Source organism: Vulpes lagopus, chromosome 11 (genome assembly GCF_018345385.1).
Source record: "Vulpes lagopus strain Blue_001 chromosome 11, ASM1834538v1, whole genome shotgun sequence".
Lineage (NCBI taxonomy): Eukaryota > Metazoa > Chordata > Mammalia > Carnivora > Canidae > Vulpes > Vulpes lagopus.
This window is the reverse complement of record NC_054834.1, coordinates 91,568,536-91,593,072: the sequence shown is the minus strand read 5'-3', so window position 1 is coordinate 91,593,072 and position 24,537 is coordinate 91,568,536. Positions and strand designations below refer to the sequence as shown.

The 24,537-nt window shown below is 39.1% G+C and overlaps 1 protein-coding gene across 2 annotated transcripts in view; it reads right to left on the bottom strand.

Moving 5' to 3' along the window:
- Positions 1 to 24,537, bottom strand: part of XIRP2 (xin actin binding repeat containing 2) — a 74,028-nt gene that overhangs the window by 9,800 nt on the left and 39,691 nt on the right. Inside the window, exons 4-7 of one of the 2 annotated variants that reach the window (XM_041722256.1) lie at positions 11,997 to 12,107; positions 11,547 to 11,619; positions 10,493 to 10,623; positions 453 to 9,855 (exon numbers count right to left, since the gene is read on the bottom strand). In XM_041722256.1, the coding sequence (XP_041578190.1) occupies positions 453 to 9,855; positions 10,493 to 10,623; positions 11,547 to 11,619; positions 11,997 to 12,107 (9,718 nt within the window). The remainder of the gene's footprint in view (positions 1 to 452; positions 9,856 to 10,492; positions 10,624 to 11,546; positions 11,620 to 11,996; positions 12,108 to 24,537) is intronic. The other variant, XM_041722257.1, reaches the window with a different exon arrangement.

The following is a 24,537-nucleotide window of genomic DNA, read 5'->3' as shown; positions in this document are numbered from 1 at the left end:
AAGTCAGTTAAAAATACGTCAATAGTAGGTCAATAGATATTATCTAATGTTGTCTTGAGCAAGTGGATAAAACATGAACTTTTAATAAAAGTCTTAATAATGGGCATGCCACTTTTAATAAATACACAGTTATCACACAATCATTAATACTATTATGAGAACAGTTATTCTCTCTGCCTCTTTAACCAAAGTCCTATTTACCTTGACAAATACAGGTCTCAATAACCTACAGGAGGGCAGTTGTTATTTTCACACAGTGCAGGTGAGTCCTACGTTAGACGCTGTTGTAAAAAGCAAGCGGTGGGAGCAAGCGCCGTCGAGCGAAGGCCACCCTGGGCCTGGGAAGCTGTTAGCTTTGGGTTATTTTCAAACACTCCTCCAACCGCAGGTCGCCCCAGCTGGGCCGGTGGCCTGTAAGCGGGTTAGTCCGCACACCCTGCAGGCTCAGTTACCGCGTCTCCATGCAGATGCCTCTGCCAGGTGGAAGGTGGCTCTGGTCTCGGTGGCCGCAGCATCTGCAAATCCCAGGCTCTGAAACACGTCTTCGCTCTCCTGCCACGCCTTCTGCAACTTGCTCCTGAGCTCTTTCGGAGAGTCGGCGAGATCCAAGCTGTGGCCCGCGAGCACGTCCTCATAGGTCGGAGGGGCGTGCTTGAAGTCCAGGCCGCATCCCGCGGCCCCGGGGCTGCGCGAGGCGGACGGCCCGACGGACGGCCCCGCGGACGGTCCCGCGGACGGCCCCGCGGACGGTCCCGCGGACGGCCCCACCGACGGCCCGCCCGCCCGCCGCTCGCGCGCCTCCGCCCCGGGGAGCTGCCCCCGTGGGGACCGCGCCGCGGGGCCGCTCCCCTGCAGCTCCCGGGGGCCACCGCAGGGGAAGCCTGCAAATCTCGTATTTTCTAGGGACGTCCATCCAAATTCCTCCTGACAGAACGAGAGGCTTTCTTGCTGAATATCGTGGTCGGCTTCTCCGTTTGTGTCAAGTCTCCCGCCAGCCTCCCACTCCCGGAGCCACCCGTGCGCCTCCCGCCCGAGGTCACCCGCGGGCCGCCCGGACGCCCGGCCCGCGCACTGCGCCTCCGCCTCCAGGTGGACGCAGGCGGCCCTGTCCTCCCCGCGCCTGACTTGCCCCTGCGCTCCCGCGGAGGCTCCTCCGAAGGCCACGCTGATGGGGATGGTGATGCTGGGCGCCGAGGCCCTGTCGCGGGTCTCTATCTTAATCTGGCGCCGGAGCGAGGCGGGAGAGCGGATGATCTCGGACCTTCGCTCTGCCCTGGCGGCCGGGGCTGCTGCCGGACACGGGGCGGCCCCTGCCGCTAACCTGGCGGTGGCGTCTCGGAGCTTAGCCAGCTGCTCCGAGCGACCCCCGGGGGCTGGGGATGGGGCCGGGGCCGGGGGCGCGGCGCTGGCTGCACCTGGCGCGGGGGGCTCGGCCGAGCCGTGCGCCTTAGGGACCCGGGGCAGCTGGTCCCCGGGGGGGCTGCGCGGGCGCCGGGCGCTGGACTCGATGGTTATGAAAGCTGGGGACCTAGGGCGAGTCTTCAGGGAGCCCGCGGGGCCGCGGCCGTGGTCTGCTGGGCCGTCGGGATGCGCGGGCACGTGGGACTGAGCTGCGGGCACGTGGGACTGAGCTGCGGGCATGTGGAGCTGAGCTGCGGGCACGTGGGGCTGAGCTGCGTGCACGTGGGACTCAGCTGCAGGCATGTGGAGCTGAGCTGCGGGCACGTGGGACTCAACTGCAGGCACGTGGGACTGAGCTGCGGGCACGTGGGACTGAGCTGCGGGCACGTGGGACTCAGCTGCGGGCACGTGGGGCTGAGCTGCGGGCACGTGGGGCTGAGCTGCGGGCACGTGGGACTCAACTGCAGGCACGTGGGACTCAACTGCAGGCACGTGGGACTCAACTGCAGGCACGTGGGACTCAGCTGCGGGCACGTGGGGCTGAGCTGCAGCCCCCTCTCTCCACGACGACGTACCCCGAAGGCCCGGGGGTTGGCTCCCCTGCTCCTCTGCCCTGGAGGACATCATGGCCCCTTGGATGGTGCTCTCACAGGACACGAGCATACCCTCCACTTGAGTTTTAATATGCGTTACTTCTTCCCTGATTTTTTCTAGATTGTTCTCCGCAGCAATGCAAACGCCACGCCGCCTCTTTTCTTCACTTAGGAGCCACCCTGGCATGACCTTTAACAGCGTCTGAAAGGCTTCAAGGCCACCTTTACCAGGCTCCGCCTCCAACTGTTGTACCCGAGACAAAATCTGTCGCAGTTCTTCACGTTTTCTCAAGGATTCCAGTATATTGATAGCACGTTTTCCATCATCCTGCTGGGATTCTTTCGCGGAGGAAAATAAAGACTTGTTGGCTGTGATCTCTTGCTTTGAATCTTTACTAAGAGAAAAGACTTGTTTCTGTTGTATGCCCTTGACCTCAAGACATTTTTCTTCTTGCAGATTATTAGAGGGCTTAGGCGCTGTTTTACGTTCCACTTGACTTTCAGAAGTCTGTGTTTGCTGAAAATTCCACGTTTGTGAATCAAGATGTACATCAGTGACCTTTTGCTTGACTACCTTCTGTGCTGATTTATTCAAATGTCCTTGTTTTCTTTCAACCCTTAGTCTCTCTTCCTCTGGACCCATCGCTGCTGGTTCCTGGTCTGTTCTTTCACTTCCTGGAGGCTTCCCACTCGCAGATTCTCTAAATTCTCTTTGCTTCTCAGGAACCATTCGCAGTTTACTTTCGTGGCTTTTCCCTGGGGGGTCTGTAGGCAATGTTATTGTCACTCTTCTCTCCTTCTTGGGCAGTTGACAATATTTTCCAGCTGCCGATTGCTTATGACTGTATTCGGTGCTCACTTCAGTTTTCTCGGTTTTCTGGTATTGTTCCTTGCTACCGGCTTGATCGTCACAGTCGGGTTGCTTTTTACAGCTTTCATCCGTGCGGTCCGTTTCATTGCATTTGTGATCTGCAGTTGGAAGCTTGATCGTTTTGACTTTGAAACTTGGAGACACTGGTTTTCTTGGGGGCAAGGGCAGCTGCTCCTCCAGACACTCGTGTTGTGTTTGCTGGGTACTGTCCCGGGAGCTCCGTAGGACTTCCGCTTTCATCACAGCCTTGTCTTCTGAGGCTGCTGAAACATGTTGGAGCCCCTTGGCGGCGGCTGTCACTGGTGCTGTGGTAGAAAGCTGGACATCAGTACACACTCCTGGCTCTTGAGAATGACTTTGAGGGTTTGGGTTTGGTTGAACCAAAGTGACCCCTGACTCTGTTCCAGGTAGGGGAGCCTCCTCCTCTGTTTTCTGCAGCACTGACCTGTTTTGATTTGCGCTTTCTGTGTTGACTGTGTGGTAGCAAGAACTCTCATGTTTCTGTCTTTCCAGCTCTTCTCTTTGTTGTCTGTACTTTTCCTCAGCGATCATTAAAGGGGTCTTAAATTTTCTCATATAAGGTTTTGGACTTTGTGGTCCTGAACCTGCTGAGAATGAATGAGATTTTAGAAGAGGCGCCATTGTTTTTTCCCTGGGTAGTGAAGTTTCTGGAACTGTCTGTGAGAGAGACCTCATAGAGTCCATAGATAATTGTTTTCTTTCATCAAGACTTCTTCTAGATGTGCTCTGTTTCACCTCAGTGTGTTCACTGCTAGTCGCCAATACTACTCTTTTCTGATCCGTTGAGGGAGTAACTTTACATTCCACATCTGGCAGGAAATTTTCCAGTTCAACTTTTGGGGAACTGTGATTCTTTTTGTCTTCTCTCTGTTTGGGAAATTTGGGTTTGGGGAGTGTGGGAGGTGGCAAAAGTACTCCTGATTTTCCTTTCAGGACTTTAGCCTGAGAATGAGTTTGCTGCAAACTGAAGGCTTCTTCCTGGGAATGTTGTATGAAGGTCCCAGTGTGCTTTTCTTGAACAGAGGAGGAAAGGAGATGTGCTGGTTTACGAGATGGAGTTGGAGGGGGAAGAGGTGTTGGAAACGCTGATAGACAATCTCTTTCAGACTTCTCATCTTCTGGTGGTGGAGGAAGAGGGAGGCCTGGGAAACTTTCAAATTCAGCCTTTATCATCTCTGGGGACAGCGATGGAGGAAAAACATTTTTTTCAGGCAGCATCATTAAAGGAGGTGGAGGAGGAAGAGGAAATTCAATTTCGGATGATGCATTAGAAGGTGGAGGAGGAGGTGGAGACGGAGGTGGAAGAGAGCACTCACTTTCCTCTACATTATTTTCAGGGTTACAGTTGGTTGAGTTCAAGGACATTTCCATGGCCATTTTTAAGTCTGCGGAAGTATTTGTCTTCATGAGAAAGTCCTGGCTCCTCAGATGAACGTCAGCCTGCTTTTTGTCAGTTGCTTTAAATTTACTGTGGCTTTTGGGGGAGATTTTTACTTCTGTTGTATTTGCTGTGTCTTGCTCCATAGGCAAAGTCCGTTGAGGGTTCATGTTCTTTTTCTTCATATCTTTATGAGAACATTGTATTTCTTGCTTTAACAAGGTTTGCTTCTGGAAGTCCTCTGAAACTTCGTAAGTCTTCCCAACTGTCTTATTGACTGGCCCCTGGGTTGGAATGGGTCTAGGGCTTTGTGTATCTGTTGGTATTTTCAGGTTTGGGGTACTTTTAGGACTCTTTACAGAGAAAGACTCAGTCTTCTGGTGGTCATTCCTCGCTTTGCAAGTTTGAGTCTGTTGCCTTCCCACTCTTCTATCGATAGATTGAGTAGAGTGAAAGACAGCATCCTTCTGTTCTCTCACAGTCTCTGATTCCTCAGTTTTTAGATATTCCTTAGCTGACACAGTTGAGGTCAACTGTCTGCTCATATGCTCATCACTACGATGCTGCTCTGTTGTGGTATCAATCCGGACACCCATTTTGTCCCCCGATTCCAACACATTTTTAATAGCGTTGTGGTGTGAATTAGATAGTCTTCTAAGGCTTTTCTCAAGAGCATCATTGTTTTGTTCACGATCTATGACAATCTTTACAGTGCCTTTGGGGGCCTTTGGAAGAGTGACTTCAGTTCTTTCTTCTATTAAATTCCCGTGACAGGATTTGCCTGTGGTTTGATCTGCTCCCCCTTGCCACCTGGCCACTGGCTCAAATGGTCCTGGTCTTGGCTGAAGAACACTTTTTGTGTCCCTCTGGACAGCCAGCTGATGAATCATTTTCTGCTCTTCTGAAGATCCTCCCATCACACTTTTCACATCTTCTTTCATTACACCTTTTTTATCCACCTCTTTGAAAGCTCTCTGGGCTTCTTTCAGATTCCTTAATGATATTTCAAGGTCATCTCGGATAAGCTCCTTTTTCAGAATTTCCGTTCTTGTGCTTGCAGTCTTTTCAAGGCATTCAATAGCTTTCTCGATGTCACCAGGGATGGCATTGGGCTGTTTAGATTCTCTCCATTGGTGGCTTGATTCCCTAAGTGACTTGAGTGTGGTCAGCATGTCACCTTTTATAGTTTCTTCTGTTTTAGCCACTGTTTTCTGATTTATGGCCTGGCTGAGGGAATTTAGGGTTGATTGCAAATCACCTTTGATAATTTCTTCTTTGGGTGTCTTGCAAAATGTAGTTTGAGGCTCTGTCATAAAAACCTTAACTGTGTTCTGCACATCTCCTGGGATGATGTCAGCCTCGTTAACAGTACGTCCCACCTGAGACTGCCTTTTCTTTAGTAAGAGTTTTGTGCCCTCCACATCGCCACCAATTATTTCTTCCTCTCCTTCTTGTTTCCTAGCTGTCAGTGTTTCATTTGACCCTTCCTGGAGTTGTTTAAGATAATCCAAAGCTCCAGTCTCTATGCATGTTGTGAAAAACTGAACATTTCCCCTCTCAGAAGCATCGATTTTCGCCCTTTCGGATATCTTATTGTTCGATATGGAAGACAGCAAATTGTGAATGGTACGTTTTACGTCACCCCCTATTACTTCTTCACGCTTAATTGTGTCACCAGTGTTTTCATGAAGAAGACAATAGATAGTCATATTAACATCTCCTCTTTCATCTTCCTGAATTAAGATGCCTTTCTTTACAGACCTGTCCTCAGAGAACAGGTTTTTTATTGCTTGTTGGACATCACCACTCACTATTTCTTCTTTTTCAGCATGAAATTCTGTTGATCGGTTTAATAATTGAGTTTTGGTCAAATTCACGTTGCCCTTCTCTTCTTCACTAACCCAAATCCTTCTTGTGCAGTCTCTTTTTGAAAGTAGGTTCATTATTATATTTCTGAGATCAACCCTGATAATTTCTTCTTTCTGTATCTCAGGAGATGCTTGATTCATTAACTTGTATTTTGCCATTCGAACATCCCCAACTTCACCAGCTTCAATGATGATTCCAGGAGCCTCAATGACTTTTTGAGAGTAGAGTTCTTCTAATGTTTCCTTAATGCTCTTGCCAATAATTTCTACCTTCTCTACTCTACTTTCATTGAATTCATGAACGGGTGTGGTTTCAAAGAGCCATGTAGTTGTCTTGACATCAGAAGGAGGGATGTCCTCCTTGATGACTTTTGTGGTGCTTTCCTCGGCTTCCCTAATAGAATCCAAAGTTTGATTTTCAAAAAGCCATACCGCCTGCTTAACATCACCTTTCTGCAGATCTTCCTGGGTAACTGTTTTGATATTTTCATATTCTGACCCTTCTCCTCTCAGCTCATCTATGGTGTGGGTTTCAAATAGCCAAGTGGATGTTTTAACGTTGCCCTTTTGTATTTCACTGACACTTACTGTTCTTACATAAGTATTCTTACCACTGTTTTCAGACTCAAAAAATTGTCTACCTGCCTTTACATCCCCACCTTGAATATAGTCCACAGTGGGCACAGCATCACGTGATTCTTCTGAAATCTGATCCAGTGGCTGGGTTTCAAATCTGTATCTGACAGAACTAACATCTCCCTTCTGAATGTCTTCTTGTGTGACAGATTTAATAACATATACAGTCTCTGACTGATTAATGGAGTCTAGTGGTTTTGTTTCAAAAAGCCACCTCGTTCCTCGTACATCTCCATGAATCACCTCTTCTTTTTTAACTGTTGTCACTTCATGATAATACCCTTCTCGATCTTGAATTGCATAGAGTGGCTGGGTTTCAAAGAGCATTCTGTAGCTTTTTACGTCACCCTTCATTACTTCTTCAGTAATTGTTTTCTTGGTGCTGATACAGTCAGATTCTTCTTTAATCTCATCTAAAGAAAAAGTCTCAAAAATAAAGCACCCCTTTCTTACATCCCCACCTTGTACGTCTGTCACTGTCTTAACTAATTTGTCACCTTCGTGGTTCTCTTTTATCATATCAATTGGTTGGTTTTCAAAAAGCCACCTACAATTTAAAACATTGCCTTTCTGAATATCTTCAGTCTTTAGGGCTTTGATCTTTTTCAAAACTTCCTCTGAACTGGAACTTATGGAATCTAAAGGTTGGTTTTCAAATTTATGCCGCATGCTGGAGACATCTCCAGCTTGGATATCCATTTCCACGGCCTTGATTTCTTTTCCTTCCTCTCCTTGTATGCTGTCCAAATTTTCTGTCTCAAAAAGAAAACATGCCGTACGAACATCCCCACCTTGGATCTCCTCCTGTTTTACAGTTTGCAATTTGGTGGTTGCTTCAGAGTCATCCTTTATGGTATCAAGTGGCTTAGTTTCAAAGAGCCAGGTACAGGCTTTGACATCTCCCTTGTGAATTTCTTCACTGCCAGTCATTAATGAAACTTTTTCATAAAGAGACTCCATTGGTTGGGTTTCAAAAAGCCACCTGCAAGTTTTGACATCCCCTTTAACAATATCTGTCACTTGTTCAGTTTTACTTTCTACTTCTTCCATATTACTAAAATATTTAATCGAATCAAGAGGTTGGGTTTCAAATAGCCATTTAGCAGATTTCACATTTCCGGTCTGTATTTCTTGAGCAGATATTCCTCTGATTATCTGGAATTTATGAATGCTTTCATCAAACTGGTCAATGGGCCTTGTTTCAAAAAGCCACCTACAACTTCTTACATCACCTCTCAGGATTTCTTCTTGCTGCACTGTCTTGACTTGATGATATTTTCCAAGGTGATCTTGAATGGCATAAAGTGGTGTTGTTTCAAAAAGTGATTTGTTTAACTCTACAGCCCCTCTTGTGACTCCTTCCACCTCTATTTTATGTGATGCATCGAACTTAATTAAATTGTTTGATTCAAAGATATGTGTGAAATTCTTTACATTTCCTCTGTCAACTTCTTCAAGTTTCACTGTTCGTATGTACTCTTTTTTATCTTCTCTAATGTCTTCCAGAGGTTGGGTTTCGAAAATCCATTTTTGGTGTCTAACATCTCCCTTTTCTTCCTCAGAGGCAGTGATTTTTTGAAGTTTTCCTACATCAGGACTATCTTTTAAAGCCTCTATCGGAAGTGTTTCAAATAGATGCTTAGTAGTTTGTACATCACCCCCTATTATCTCTTCAGATCTTAGAGGCTCTGCATCAGGAACATCTTTTAGAATGTCTAATGGCTGCGTTTCAAACATCCAACACTTTCTGGAGACATCTGTACCTATTATTGTTTCCTTTTCAATGATGACCTCTTCTGACTCTTCTTTGATTTTTTCCAAAGGTTGAGTTTCAAATAACCACTTTGCCCTACTCACCCCACCTTTGACATTTTCTTCCATGGATATTCCTCGGACAACTTTAATTTCTGTGATATCCTTGTTAATTGTGTCCAAGGGTTGTGTTTCAAACATCCAACGTGCTGTTCTTACATCTCCCTTTTCAACATCTTCTCTGTGAACAGTTTTAATTTCTAGCATTTGACCTAAGCCATCTCTAATAACATATAATGGTTGAGTTTCAAAACATTTTATACTTCTCTTAACATTTCCCTTAATTTCTTTGAGCTCAGACCTGAGTTGCAGTAGGTGAACTTCATCCACTGAATGAAGCTGTCCAAGCTGATCCAGATGTTGAGTTTCAAACATATATCTCACAGTCTTGACATCCCCACCAGTTATGTCCTTTGTGGCAGTTACCATTGATTCTTCTTGATGCATTTTATTCATTGAGTCTAATGGCTTTGTCTCAAACATCCACCGGGCAGTGCGGACATCTCCTCTGGCTAGCTCAGGAATTTTCTCAGCATTTTCTTCAGTGCCAGAAGAATGATCCCCCAGAGTATCTATGGGCTGAGTTTCAAACATCCACGTGGTATATTTCACATCACCACCAGCAATAATTTCTTGACCAGCAATGCCCTTATTGATGTTATCTTCATCTGGAGAGCCATTGTTGATGGAATCTAAAGGCTGATTCTCAAAGATCCATCTCATGGACTGCACCTCCCCCTTCAGAATTTCATCCCACTCCAAGTGTTCTCTTTCTGAGTTCAGAGTTTTTTGAGAACTGTCATTTGTATTTTCAAAAACATACCGGGCTTGTTGCACATCTGCTGAAACTGAGCTCCCTGAGTTCACTTGGCTAGAGACAATTTCAGAAACCTCACTGATATAATCTTTTTCTAAGCTTTTTCTTAACTCAGGATGCATGTGTTTATATAAACGGTTTAATTCATACAGATTTCTTTGCTTAGAATATAATTCTTTCGGTACTAGTGGTATTCTAGGAGGGTTGGGGAATTCAGGGGACTGGGAAAATGCTGTCACATCTACTGGAGTTAGAAATATATCAGGTGGGGGAGGAGGAAATTCTTCTGTCTTTCCCATAGGAGTCGCATTAACTTGTACCAGAGTTGAGGAAGAGGCACTGTGGTCACTATGTTTTGTGCTTGATGTTTCCTTCCTCTGGCTGGTCGATGTGCAGGAAGTGGAAGAGGTACTCACAACTGATGATGGTTTTAAAGTCTCTTCATATTCACTTATGATCTTTAAGGGAAAGAAAGTCAAAGCTTATAAAAACGGGTATAGTGGTGAAGACTTCCTAGGTACTGCCCCTCACCTGTCCACCTGCTATGACATCTCCTTTGGAAATAACAGGTAATAGACTCCTTTGAGAGACCTATCTGGGAGCAATATTTAGTGTTTGTTACTATCTTTCTTATAATTCATTGCACTTTCAGAGTTATATTCCCCATTCAATACATCAACAGCTCAGTACTTTAACATTTTCACATAATCTTGATTGTTCTTCCTCCTTTACTTAATATGCTATGCTGAGTAATCTAGAGGGAAGCAATAAAAGTCTTAAAGTACTTTTGAGGGTTGTTTTGTTTTCCTTGGAATTTTAAGCAGAGTATCTGACATTTAAAATTGACTTTATTATTTTATCTAATGCTAGCTATTAAACTTTAGAGCACATATAATTTTTTCATTTTTTTCTTATGAGAAAAGTTCTAACTCCACTGCTTTTCTCATGTAGAATAATATCCTCCTTATGGAACAGAAAAGTACTGGCTCAGGATTTAGTTGGAAAACCACATCAAACATTCAATAATTTGAAAATGCTACGCATTTATATCTGGCTTTTCACTTAAAATGTTTCTATGTAGAGAAATTGTCTTACTTTAATCTGCTTGGCTGGGGTCATCTCTTTGTCAGTATAAAGGACCTTTTCCTGGGCAGACTTTTCAAACTGCTCTTTTAAAAACTTAGCTGAAACCTTCGGGATTTCTTCATCCTCAGCTGTATCAATGACTGCAAACAGAAAAGAATACCAGGGATGTTATGTAACGAATAACCATGATGCTTGAGAAGGAAACTAATGCTATGGGAAACTTCTCACAATATATGTTAAATAAAAAGGTTCAAGGTACAAATGTATATACATGACACTCTTTCGTTATGTAAGTTAGTATATGTCAAGAAATATTGGAAGAACCATGGGGGGTCATTGTGATGGGATTGTTGTTTAATTGTATATATTTCCCAAGTTTTCCACAAGCATGTTTTATTTTCATGCTTAGGAAAAATAAAAGTTATAAAACAAGAAAGGAACAGCAGAAGAACAGAAAAGGAAGACCTACTTCCTTTAGGAAAACCAAAAGAAAACCAAAATACAGATAGGGTCAAGTAATGATAGGGTCGCAATTGGCTTAAATCTTCTCTTTTAGCTCTTCAAGGCAACAAAGCTTCTCATTCCCCTTTTATAGTCAAGACAACCTGTATGGGTCTTATGCAAACTCTCACAGATTTGTCTGTAGTTTAATCTCATATCTTTAGGTTGAAAAACTGTATATAGAAATGTTTAAATCTGTTATTAAAAGAAATACAATCTAGGAAACATTTCTGTTCTCAGAGAGCATGTTAAACAGTAAGTTTTATTCTAGGTCCCTACGGCAAATAGCAATTCAGAGGTGGCTGGCGTATCACCTTCTAGGCTTTTAGGATGAATTCATAAGGCTGATGGGCAGTGAACTATTTTAGAAGCTTATTGCATCCATTACCACACACAGAACGTAATTATATATAGAAATACTACTCTGTCCCCTTTGGGACCATGAGTCACAGTTACTAAGTTTACTTAGTGGGAGGGATTGTGCTTTGGAAGGCTTCCATTCAAACACAGATATATCAGCAGGAGAAAGGTATATTGGGGTCAAATAATAAGAGATTCTCACCTGTTTCTTGAACATACTGATGGAACTGAGAAGCTTGGCTTCTTTCCTCAGTGTGTTTTTCAAGATGAGAGGCCTATGTTTTAAACAAACAGTTGTCTTTAAGAAGTCAGTTATTTTAGTATTATACATATATTTTTCATTTCACAATGATTTTCATTCAGGACTCCAACAAACACTAAGAGATGCTAATTGAACTTCTATCCCTTATTTTAATGCATGGGCTCACGCTATAACAGAATATATATGAATTAACATCTAAAATGCACTCATATTTTTATGGTGCTCATCTTATTTTTCAAAGAACATCAGTTCCAAAGTGAGGAAATAGACACTGATATGTATTGATAGTAAACACATAAAGGACATTTAAAGCATTTGCTTACAATGAGGTCAGAATTTCCACACAGCTCTGTAAACTGTTTGGAAAGTATTGTCTTTTTAAGTAGTTACCATTTCTGTTCCAAGAACATCACTTTTGTGTGGTTTGGAAGCTTCTTGTTCAATTCTTTCCATTTCCTGGCTGCTTCTGGAAATGTCGACCTGACGGCTGTGGATTACCTCCTGAAAATAAATGAATGAAGAAATATACAATGTTTTAAGAAAAGTCTGAAAATTTTAACTGTTTTATTAATGCAATCTTAGTGACAGAGACTTCTGAAAAAAGTTAAAGTTTCTCAGTGTATTAGTTTTCTTGGCCGCTATAACAAATTATCACAAACTTAGTGGCTTGTAACTGCACAAACTTAATAGTTTACAGTTCTGTAGGTCAGAAACCCTGACTGAGGGTATTGACAGGTATTAGAAAGTATGTATTCCTTTCTGCAGCCTCTAGGGGAGAATCTATTCCCTTGCCTTTTGCAATTCTAGAGACTGCCCATTTTCCTTGGCTCATGGCTGCACTCTTCTATCAAGCTGAAGTTTTCTCACACTGCCATCTCTGATTCTCTCTTCCAATTCCCTGCTCCATTTTTAAGGAAGCTTGTGATTACATTAGACCAATCTGGATAATCCAGGATTCCCTGTCAGAAGGTCAGCTGATTAGTAGCTACAATACTATTTGCAATCTTAATTCTCCTTTGCCATGTAACTTACATACTCACAGATTCTGGGAATTAGGACATAGATATCTTCAGGAGCTATTATTCAATCTATTACCCTTAGTAAGCTACAATATGAGAAAGATGAACGTCAAAAGGAAAATGTAAGTCTTGATGAAAAAGAAATATATTTTGTTGTTTATAAGCCAACTTTTCATGTTATAGAAAGACATTCCAGTCTTCAAGTTGGCCACCTAGTTTGATAACACATCCAGAGTTCAAATGAAGACTATAGGGGAGCCTGGATGGCTCAGTTGGTTAAGCATCTGCCTTCAGTTCAGGTCATGATCCCAGGGTCCTGGGATCAAGCTTCACAACTGGCTCATCATTCTGTGGGAAGCCTGCTTCTCCCTCTGCCTCCTTCTCCTTCTGCCTGCCACTCCCTCTGCCGGTGCCCGCTCTCTCTCTCTCTCTCTCTCTCCCCCTCTCTCAAATAAAATAAATAAAATCTTTAAAACAAAATTAAACCAAAACAAAACAAATGAAGACTATAACCATTAAGTATAACCAATATAAACAGACCATATTATGTTAGTGTGTATCTCTCTCTCTCCAAACATGGGGCTACTTTTGATTTTGGTTAATTGATCTAGGTGACCCTGGCTGAACTGAATGCTTTGAAGACCCTGTTTATTTTGGTGATCCAGTCCTGCTCTTACTATAGGATGTGATCTGATACAAATATATGATTGATTGGTTGGTTGGTTGATATGATGAGTCAGTTGGCATATTACTAAAAATCTTAACATCAAAAACTGAGGATGTGAAGAGATTACTCTTTAAGAACACATGAATTTGAAGTCGTTTGAAGTTGGGAGTTCACTTTTATCTTGATATCTACTTGACCATCAAACACTATTTTTGAGATCTGATTTTTAAAAAATTTGTCTTTGTAGAGAATAGTCAGGTGAACAAAGATCCATTATTATTCATCAAATAGGAGCACTGTTTCTGTTTTACAGAAAGTTAAATAGTTTGACTATTTAAGAGTTTGACTATTTGAAAATTTAAAATTAATTGAGACCTTGACTTGTTTTTTTGTTTTTGTTTTTTTTGCTAGTGGACTTGTAGTGTGTGGCTTTTTCCTCCTAAGGTTATTTGGTATACAGGGTAAAACTTCTGATTAACCAAGAGGCAGTAGACATCTACTTAGAGATAGATATACAGTATGGTCTGATCTTATACTTTTCTAGGAAGGAGAATTAAGAAGAAAAGTTGACATCTTCCTAAAAGTTCTACAGAGAATTGAAGGCAAAATGTATGTTTATACTTTAGAATGTAGATTATATTTTATTGGATGTATTAGTTACCCAGATATCCTTTTACAAAGTATACACATATCAAATCATCATGATATATATTTTAAATATTTTATAATGTTGTTAACTATACCTTAACCAAGCTGAAAAAAATGTAGATTGTATCTCATTAAACTGAAGACCAGTATAATCTTTTTCTCTGAAGCAGAATGGTTTTCTAGACTGAGTTAATAATCCAGATATATAAAATAATACTTAATAAGATGCTTGACACACGATTTGTGCTAAGAAAAAGTTTACTTAATGAGTGGATGACTAAAATAGCAAACTTCCATTAAAAATGATTTTCATTTGATCTTCTATTTGCCAGGGAAGGTTCTAGAAATGGGATGGAACAATGAGCGAGCCAGCCATGGACTTTACTTTCTCAAGAGGGAGTATAGAAAATAAATAATCCATATCCTTTCCTTTAAGTTCAAATAATCAAAATCTGATTTAATAGGAAGCGTTACATAATCAAGTTTTATTTGAGGATATCAGTAACATTAGGCCGTAGGGAACAATAACAATCACTGAAGACTACAAATAGAGAAAAAGCATGAGCACAAATAACAACTCTTTCCGTGACAACTGTTTACAACTGTGACAGTTTTTCCATTTATAAAGATATGATGGAAATATTTTCTGATATGATACTTTCTTATGATACTGATTAAACAAACAATGAAAGAGCTAAGGACAGTGTGAACCTATCCCACTTTACCAAGATCCTTATTGAAGGGTACCATGATCATTACCATGGAATCATATCTCTACTTAGAATTCCATGTGACAAGCTATGGTGCAGACACATGCTTATTTGGCTCAGTTGGTGTTTTTAAATTTGGAACTAATTAATACCTACAAAAATCAAAAGTCCTCCCTGCTTTTGTAAACTTGGAAGATTTGACCACACTGGGTTCATATTCCAACATGTGAGTTGCTTGCCGGAACAAAGTAGTGGCCAAACTTTTTAGTTGGGACACATACTTTTCAGTCGGTCACTGTTCCCATCATTCACAAATAAGTAACAAATAAGTGGACGTGTTTTAAAAAACCTGCCTATAGAAATTTTGGTTTCTTATACATGCTGCTAACCATCAGGCTGAAAGAACAGAGTTAGTGATTTGCATCTGTATGTTGAGAAAGACAAATGCAAACATTGGGAGTAACAAACATTAAGTAAATGTATTTTTGACATATTTTGAAAGTTATCATTTTCTGGGCACACTATACTGAATATGTATCTACTTGAGTAAAAACAATCCATGCCTGTCGGATCTAAATATATTTTCTTGTAGGAGATGACACAGCATACACAGTACGAGGGTACATAAATTTCGTTTAGAGTTGTAAGTTTCTACTTATGTGCTACTACTAAATAGAACTGTAATTGCTACATTATTTTGGTATGTAAGTGTCAATGCATCAATTTTACTGCCCCCAGGTTGCTGTAATTTATATAAAATCTGTCTTAAAATATGCCAAGATTTTATTTCTGTCATTATTGTGTTTCATATTTTGCAACTAGTTTTGTTTGGATTTTAAATCAGACTTTCATTCTTCTCAATTATTGGTGTCTACAAAGTACAGGGATAGGTAAAAGGATGGATCAGGATAATGCTTAGGAGAAATCAAATTATACGAATAAAATGTAATAAAGAATTCTGGCAAGAACACCATTCATAAATTCACTCAAAACAATTAATAAAATTGGTTCTTGAATATTAAATTCATATATAGTTCTGGCTGCAAGAGTCAAAATGCAGTTTCGTTCACAAGTTGCATCAACCAGGAGTCAGAAACAGGGACTTTGTACTAACTTTCTATTAGGTATGTCATAATCTTGGGTAAGTCATTAAATCACACTTAAACTTTTTTTTTAATCTCATTCATCCATTTATAAAAAGAAAAACAGATGATATGTGTGCTCTAATATTGGAATCTAAAGGAAAGAATGTGGCACGATTAAAAGTAATATGATGTTTGTATAGCTCTCACCAATCTGATGTCAGTGCATAAATTAGGCAATCTATCCTTGATATATACTTCTAAGATTTCTCCAGCACAGGAAAGACTTCACATTCTACTTACCCAATTTGCCATTGTTATTATCATTATAGGAGAAGGCATTGTATATTTCTACCGATAAAAATTCAAACTTATTCTAGCACAATGAGTAATGAAAGAATAGGACCAACTTTTTTATGGTGACCCACTATTAGTGTGACTCTTAGAAGTAATAGGACATGTACCTAGGAAATAGGAAAAAAATGTCATAAAACAGTAGAATAGTACATGATAACTGTTTCACTAGAGTGGAAAAACAGTTCATGCTCAATGCCAATAATTCAGCTGTTTTACCTATCACTAATCTCATTTTTAATAAAACTAGAAATAGTTATGATGCTATTTGCTTCTTTGTCAAACAGACATAAATAATACCAAAAATGTGCTATTTATGTTAGCAAAACTGTCAACAGATTCAAAGTTTGAAAGAATAAGCAGTTCTTTCTTTTAAGTGATGAACAATGATTTCTGGTTAATATATTGTGTTTCTCTAGATTTGGTTATATTCAATTTCAAACATGTTTGTTTTGCCATTGGTTTTCCTTATTTTTCAAACATTTAAAAAAATAATTTACAGTATAAAGTTTGATTTTCTTAGGGTTTAAACTTCAGGTTAAGGTTTTTTACATCACTATGGACTTTTTAAGTCATGGCTCAAAAGTTATTTTCTGATTGAAACCTTTCCTAATTTTTCTATAGAAAGTTACCTTTCCCTGCTTTTTGTTGTTGTTGTTGTATCACCATCCTGTCAGAACACATCTTTATTTAAACCTCTTTAACTGAACTCATGCATCCTCAAATCTCAGTGTTTAGCATCCTGGCAGATAGTTGATGACTCCTCCCCGCCACCCCACCCCCAGCCTTAAATATCAAGGAGTAAGTGCATGGGCAAATTTTTTCCAAGAGTGTGAAAATTTTGTGATTTTAAATCTAGTTTAAAAATTGAAATTCTAAAATGTTTCCACATAATCCTATGGTTTTGTTTTTTAGTCTTTTAGCTAACAATCTTTGATACTAAACATTTCATAATTGGTCAGTGGAATTATTGAAGATAATGTGTATAACAATAATGTGTTGATCACTTTACAAAGTGTTCTCTGAAAGAGGCCTCTTGACAACATTGCAAGGGGTCAGAACATCTATGGATGAATATGGGCAGTGCTGTGATGCTAGGAGTAATTGGCATCATCACAGGGAGGAGAAGGCTGAGCCAAGAAACCAAAAAATGCACAAAGACAACAAATATACACAAAGGGAAAAAAACCTTTCAAAATAAAAAAATATATTTCCAATAGCCTTTCTATAAAAAGATCTTCATGGTGCTGGGGCACCTGAGTGTCTCAGTTGATTAAGTGTCTGCCTTTAGCTCAAGTCATAATCCCAGGGTCCTGGGATGGAGCCCCAAGGCTGGTTCCCTACTCAATGGGAAATCCGCTTCTTCCTCTTCCCCTGCCCCTCCCCTCTGCTCATGCTCTTTCTCTATCTCAAGCAAATAAATAAAACCTTAAAAAAAAAAAAAAAGATCTTCATGGTACTAAACAGACTAGTTTGTATTTTTTTAAGTGAATTAGTATTCACTGAGTTGAAATTGAAGTGTTGTCAAGCATCATCTAGAAACAGCAGAATGCATTGAGCAGAATTACTATGACATGAAGAAATTAAATTGATATATTTATGATGACAATGAAAGACAATACTTTATCCTAACTTTTAGTTTACACAAATAGGGAAAGATATCAAGGGAGAAAGGAATCAAGGCAATAACTCACTATACTCGGAAATGAAGCCTCCAATTTTATTCAGCTCAATAGTAAAGCTATGAGCACGTACTAGTTGGATTGTCGGATCCAAAGAGACTGATGATGCAAAACATTGAACAACATTTTAAAAGACAAGGTAGTGACATTTTCCTTTGAAATCATTGCATCCCTAAACATGAGTGATCTTATATAGATTCACCTATGCATTTATTCAACCAACAGCTCCTGAATACCAACCATCTCCATCACATTGTGTTAGGCATGTCCCTGTTGTTTTAATAAAAGTTTCTATAATTATATCTCAGTCCACTTAAATGCCTATCAATCATCTATCTATCCATCTGTCTATCTCTGTATCTGTGCAATATATAAAATTATATACATATATATTTAATGGAAGAAAAAAGTTCAGCTTGAAATTCTCTTAAGGCAAGATTTGTAATAAATACAGGTACATGAATTTTATGTAGCTTCACTACATAAATATCTGGGAGAAATATTATCATTCAATTAATTTAAACTTTTTTTCACTGAAAATAATTATGCTTTGGTCACATTTAGCTACAAAGAACAAAACTTATCTTTTCTAATAAAAAATATTTAATTTAAACGTGGAAATATTTTTTGTTTCAAAAAGGTTTTTGAATAAGAAACATCAGCTTTAGTGGCTAGAACTCTGACTGTCCTCTTCTTTCCCCAAAATTTTATTTATAGAGCCATAACCCTGCGTCCAGAAATGCTGAAGATTCATAAAAAGAACATATAAAAGATGCACTCTCAACTGCACCATCAAACATATTAGTTATATAAATAACAATATTTATTTGACAAACTAAAAAAGCAGGACACATAGAAACATTCAATTTGCAGTAAAGGATGCCCTCTAGAAGTTTTATGTAGATGCGTCTTAAAGATTGACATATGTATGCAATATTTCAATCCAACAGAGACATAAAGCATCTTAAAACCAAAGTGGCATGGGGATATAAACAAACATAAAAGTATAATAAAAGAGGCTAAAACTTAGAGTCTCAAGGAACAGTGATATTATAAATAAAAGGCTTGCAAGAAGAATGAAACTATTTTAAAGAAAAAGAAAGCCAGAGGCTACATGTATCTTATGTTAATTAATGCAAACCAAAATAAACAGAAGAATCCTATGTCTTCATTACCACCCTTCCCTCACCAATATCCACTAGATTTATAAGCCCTGACAATTCTATGTTTAATTATCTCTCAAGTCAATGCCCTCCTTACACTAAACTTCTGACCCATGTAAGCCCATATGTATTTAATCTATTTCAGTAGTCTCCTAACTTTTCTTCTTCCATCTAAACTTGACCCCCTTTATTTCAATACGACCAGAAAAATCTTTCCTGCAGATCTATTCATCTTCCTCTGTTAAGTTTCTACAGTGGCTCCTGATTGCCTTAGAATAAAATAACAGTTCTTTAACATATAGAACTTTCTTATTATCAGGGCTTTGCCTACATCTCCAGCTTCATGCCTCAGTTGTGCCTCACTATATTCAGAAATATACTATTTTATCTTTTGTATAAGGTGTTCCTTTTGCCTAGAATGCAATTCTAAATTCATGAAAAATTATTTCAAATCTTAGCTCAGCATTCTCTGCTCTCATATGTTTTCCTTGACCATCTTTCATTCAGAGTAAAGTTTAGCACCAACTTGTGTGCCAACAAACCTCATTTATATTTTCTATCATAGAATAATTGTACTTTAATTATTTGTTATATGTCTATTTCTCTGATATAGTGAGCTCCTTGAGGGCAAAATAACATACTCATCATTGAATTTTTGTGCCTGACATCTGGTGGGTGCTTGATGACTATCAGCTGAATAAAAAAAATATATATATAAGGCACAAACTCCAGTCATCCACTTGAGTTAGGATCACTTCTGCTCACTTTCTTTGGGCAAGTTACTCAGTCCTTCAATGTGTTCATGTCTTATCCTCTCCCGCCCCCACAATAAAAAGGACTAACCAGGAAATAATAACAGTGTCTATCTCAGAAGGTTATTATGAGGAAGAAGTAAGTTAATATAAGTGAATACCTGGCTCATAAGTACTATATTAGTGTTTGCTATCTTTACTTAACAGATATTCAATGCACACTTACTTTGTGTCAACTATTCACCCAGTAAACAAGGCCAGAAAAAAAATAGATGGGATGAGAGTAGATTGTCTATGGCTCTACGAATTTTACCATTGAAGTTTACCATGAATTTTTCATTATAGAACTAAGGCCAGAAACTAAAGAAGAACAAGTTCTAATACATACATTTTTTTTTTTGCACCAGAGAATTAGTAGATTTGGGGGGGTTATTCAAAGAGAGAGAAGCAAAAAGGTGCCCGTGCATATTGTGTCTCTTCCAAATCGCTCTGGCTGCTTGCACATGGGAAGACTCTACAGAGGCATGGACAGAGAGTGACTTTGTGATCACTTGTTTACTTTTTCTATGGTTCATCTTTCTTGAACTAATACCTAGTGAAGAGTCACTCCATAGTGATTTAATCTACAATTACGCATTTTCCCCCATACTCTTTCCTAAAAATCATGTTGTATGACTATCATTTAGAAAGTATATTAAGAATGTTAAGATTTGGGGCACCTGGGTGGCTCAGTCAGTTAAGCATCTGCCTTGGGCTCAGGTCATAATCCTAGCATCCTAGGATCAAACCCCTCATTGAGCCCTGCATGTAGCCCTGCATGAAGCCCTGCATCAGGCTGAGCAGGGAGCCTGCTTCTCCCTCTCCTCCCCGCTTGTACTCTCTCTTGCTATTTCTCTCTTTTTCAAATAAATAAAATCTTTGAAATAAAAAGAATGTTAAGATTTGTATATTACATATTTCTAAATTTAGTGACAATTCCCGGTTTCCAGCAGCAGTGTCTGAGTGATTTAAACAGGAAAGGTAATTTGTGAAAGAGACACAGGGCAACAGAGGTGGGGAGTGGAATTCATGGAATCTCCAGAGGTTTTGTGGCCATTGACAGAGCTGAATAATGCTGCTGAACCATCTGGTGAATGCACCCATGCTGCTGACATTGAACACCAGACACATTCATTGCTGAAGCTATCAATACTATATAATGGATGTTGCTTCTAGAATAGTTATTTCTTGAAATTAGATGTTGCTAATCTGACATCAACCATAATTAAGATTAATTCCACAAAGGCCTTGCTTCTCATGTCATTTCATTATTTCTTTATATAAAATCTGAGTTGGGGGTGTCTGATTGGTACGATCTAGTTCATAGTTCTGGGTCTTAGTTCATAGTTCAGGGAGTCTTAGGAGAATAAGTGTATGGTGTTTGCAGCTTCTCTTAGTGGAAGCTGGTTCTCCCTCACTAGGCACAGGAGTTCTGAAGTATAGAAGCAGTTTCAAATATCATAAAGGATAAAAAGTGCCCATTTACCTCTGCTAAAAAAGTATTATTCATGAACATGAGGTCTTCTTAACCAAATGGAAACCAGCTAAAAATATAAATAAAGGTGTTTATTTTTGACAACAGATGACATAGTAGAAACCAATGTTCATGTCTTATAATGTAATTGATTCAGGCCTATTTCTTGGCAATATATATTCCACGTGACATTGCAAGTACATGTAGAATGACTCTGAGACAGTACAATTTGCCTGCTAAGAGGTCAGAAAGAGTTCCTGCTATATAAGCCTCCCTCCTTCTTTTACTGTCCCTCTGAATCTCTATGGCCATGGGTCTTGTTCACTGAGAGGAATGACATTTTAAATCTTTATGTAAAACCCAAACAGAAGGAAGAAGCACAGTAAAATAGATTTGGCTCTGATGCAAGCATTTTAGGGTTATTGGGGGCAAACAAGGCAGTATAATTATCAATTATGGCTACAGATGAATTATTCTGATTACTCGGGTTTTCTTCAAAATAAGGAAAAATGGGGAAAGATAAAAGGGTAACTAGTTGCAGTTTCACTGGTGAATGTATCTACTAGCAACATGGGGAATGAAAAGAGATTGAAGTGGCAGACAGGAAGATTAGATTATGGCTGGAGTTTGTCATCAATTCAAGTGAGACATCAGGTAAATAAGTCACAACTAAGTTCAGTCTCACTTAGAATCCTCATTTGTAATCTGCTGGAACAGAGAGTGGGGAAGCACTGAAGGAGACAGATATGAAGGGCTACCACAGACTGAGTATTTTACACATCAGGAAGTGTACCAGGCTGTTCACACTTGTATAATGTCTAATTTCTTTAAAACTCTACCATTCTTAAATTCTATATGTTGATTACACATAAAAGGGATGGAAGGAAGAATAATATGCAAGATTTTAAAAACATCAAACATATACCATGAATATAATATTTTAATAAGAATTCAATCACCCAGTTATTTTGAACTAATGTTTTTAACACCTAAAAGCAGTAAGTGATGTATTTAATGTGCACTTATTATGTGTTTAGAGTGTATTTAAAGTAGGGACAAGAGAAAAGGAGGGCCATTATCCTCAATCAGTTAAATATGCTGAAGAATAGCACAATTCTGAAATGCCTTTAAAGAATCCAAAAACTAATCACGTGCAGTAATATTGTGCATTATCCCTTAAAAAAACACTGGGTCTGTTGCTACAATATCCTTTTCACCACTATAGTAGGTAACTATACATTTTTCTTTCTTTTAGGGCTGGTGATTCAGTGAAACATCTTTTCTCTCAAGATAATATTGGTCATCAAGTGCAAAGTTTTGACAAATACAAAATACCAATGACAGAAGTTCAAGGAGTCTCGAAATTGAAAAGAGGTTGTTACTAAAAAGGACCAAGGACTATGTGCTTTAAGTACATGCTTAAATAGTTTCATTTTACATAAAAAATATCAACAGTTAATAAAAAATTGAGCCATTTAACTCCTACAGATTTATAGAAAAGAAATCTGATGAAATAAAATTAAAGGACATACTCTCTATTATGGATTCCCTCCCCATTGAGCTTATCAATACCAGTGTACTGTAAAAGACAGAAAACCTACCCGCTTACTGGAGGCTTATATCTGAAGATCAGGTTTGTTCTTTAAGGATGGATCAGAGCAGATGAGTTTCAAACAGGCATTGATAAAAAGGAATGATAGGTCTTTAAAACTTACTACAAGTTTAGTGGTCTATGAAATACTGAAAGATAAATATTTGATCACATATCTCAAGATTATATGAAGAGGGATTATACTGAGTGCAAGTGCCAGACACAGAGATTATTAAATGATTTAAACCTGCATTTTGTGTGAAAAGATATTGTCTGTCTCACCACTATTTTTATAGGAACAAGTTAACATATTTGCATTTAATTCTGATAATAGAAAAAGTAGTTCTGTATATATCCATAATTCTCTCATGCATAGTTTTTTTTCACACTCTCTCCTCCCTGCAAATGATTCCTTCTTTTCTTTGTCTATCTTCTGTACCCTGACTTGATGGTATACTTTGTCATTATCATCATTTCCCCTTGTAATGAAAAAGGTCTAGAAAAATAAGGAGATGAAGGAAAAGGAGTTGAGGGGGGAAAAAAAGGAAAATACATTTTTTGATCCTCCAAAAGAAAAAAAAAAAACAAAGACAATATAATTTTGGGGGAACTTTTGATATTTTTAGAATTATGGCACAAAATATTTCTGATAAAAGACTCACAAACTGAACCCCAGTCTAAAGTACTGACTTCATCAAAGTTCCCCCAATGTCCCCAAAATGTTTCTGAACACCATGTGATATGATGAATTCTAGTATTCAATCTTTTTAATCTGTACTCTGAAGATAAAGAATGAATTTCAAATGCCATAGCAGGATGAGGTCTTTAGCACTCTTGGTATTTCCCCCAGGGTAAGGAAGATAGATTGAGCGCTTGGCTCCCCCTGTTGGTATCAATCTGGTGGCTGGTATACAATGTGCCCCACAAGTGATGGGGTAGGATATGAAGTAGCCTCATCTGGTTCCTAAAGAGATGAATAATAACTTGCTTCTTACCATGGTAGATGACTCTGAGCAGAGACAGAGAAAGAATAAGCACAAGAAAAGGCTGTTAGAAGAAGATGTAACCTTATTCCATGTGCTATGGTCTTGAGATCTGCATAGAAGCTGGAAAAAATAAATTTCCCAAGCAATATCCCAGACAGTATCCCTGCAACAGCATGGCATTGAGGACAGAATGTTTTAATGTTTCTTCCTTTTCTCAGGCCTTGTATTTTCCCAGTTTTTTGGGGTGGAGGGGAATGGGGGTTATGATAATTTATTTGTAATTATACAAAGTAATAAATTAAATGAACATGTAAAAGAATAAACAAATATGTCTCAATCTAATCATTTTCAACGACCCAAGAGGATGGGTTTATTTTGAGAAATAGTAGGCCCAGAAGTAGAAAGAGATAATAATATCTTATGTGAAATGCTTAGAGAAAATACCCATTTTCATAAAAGTAACTGTGGAGAAAACATTTTGTAGCTTCTACTAAGTTCTACAAGCGTAATGATCCTATAATGTTAAGGTTTCTTTTCTTTTCTTTTTTTAAGGTTTCTTTTGTTATAATTTTCCTTGCTCCTCAAAAACTAGCAAAGCCTATGAATTTAAAATCCCATAGCTTGCCATTCTAACAATTCAAAACTAAAGCAAGTGTAGTATAACGTATTGTTTCTATATTTAAGAATTCTATTAAGTATAATTATACAAAGAGCATATTTCTATTTTTAAACTAATATGAGACTTCAAATTGAAGGAGGGGCTA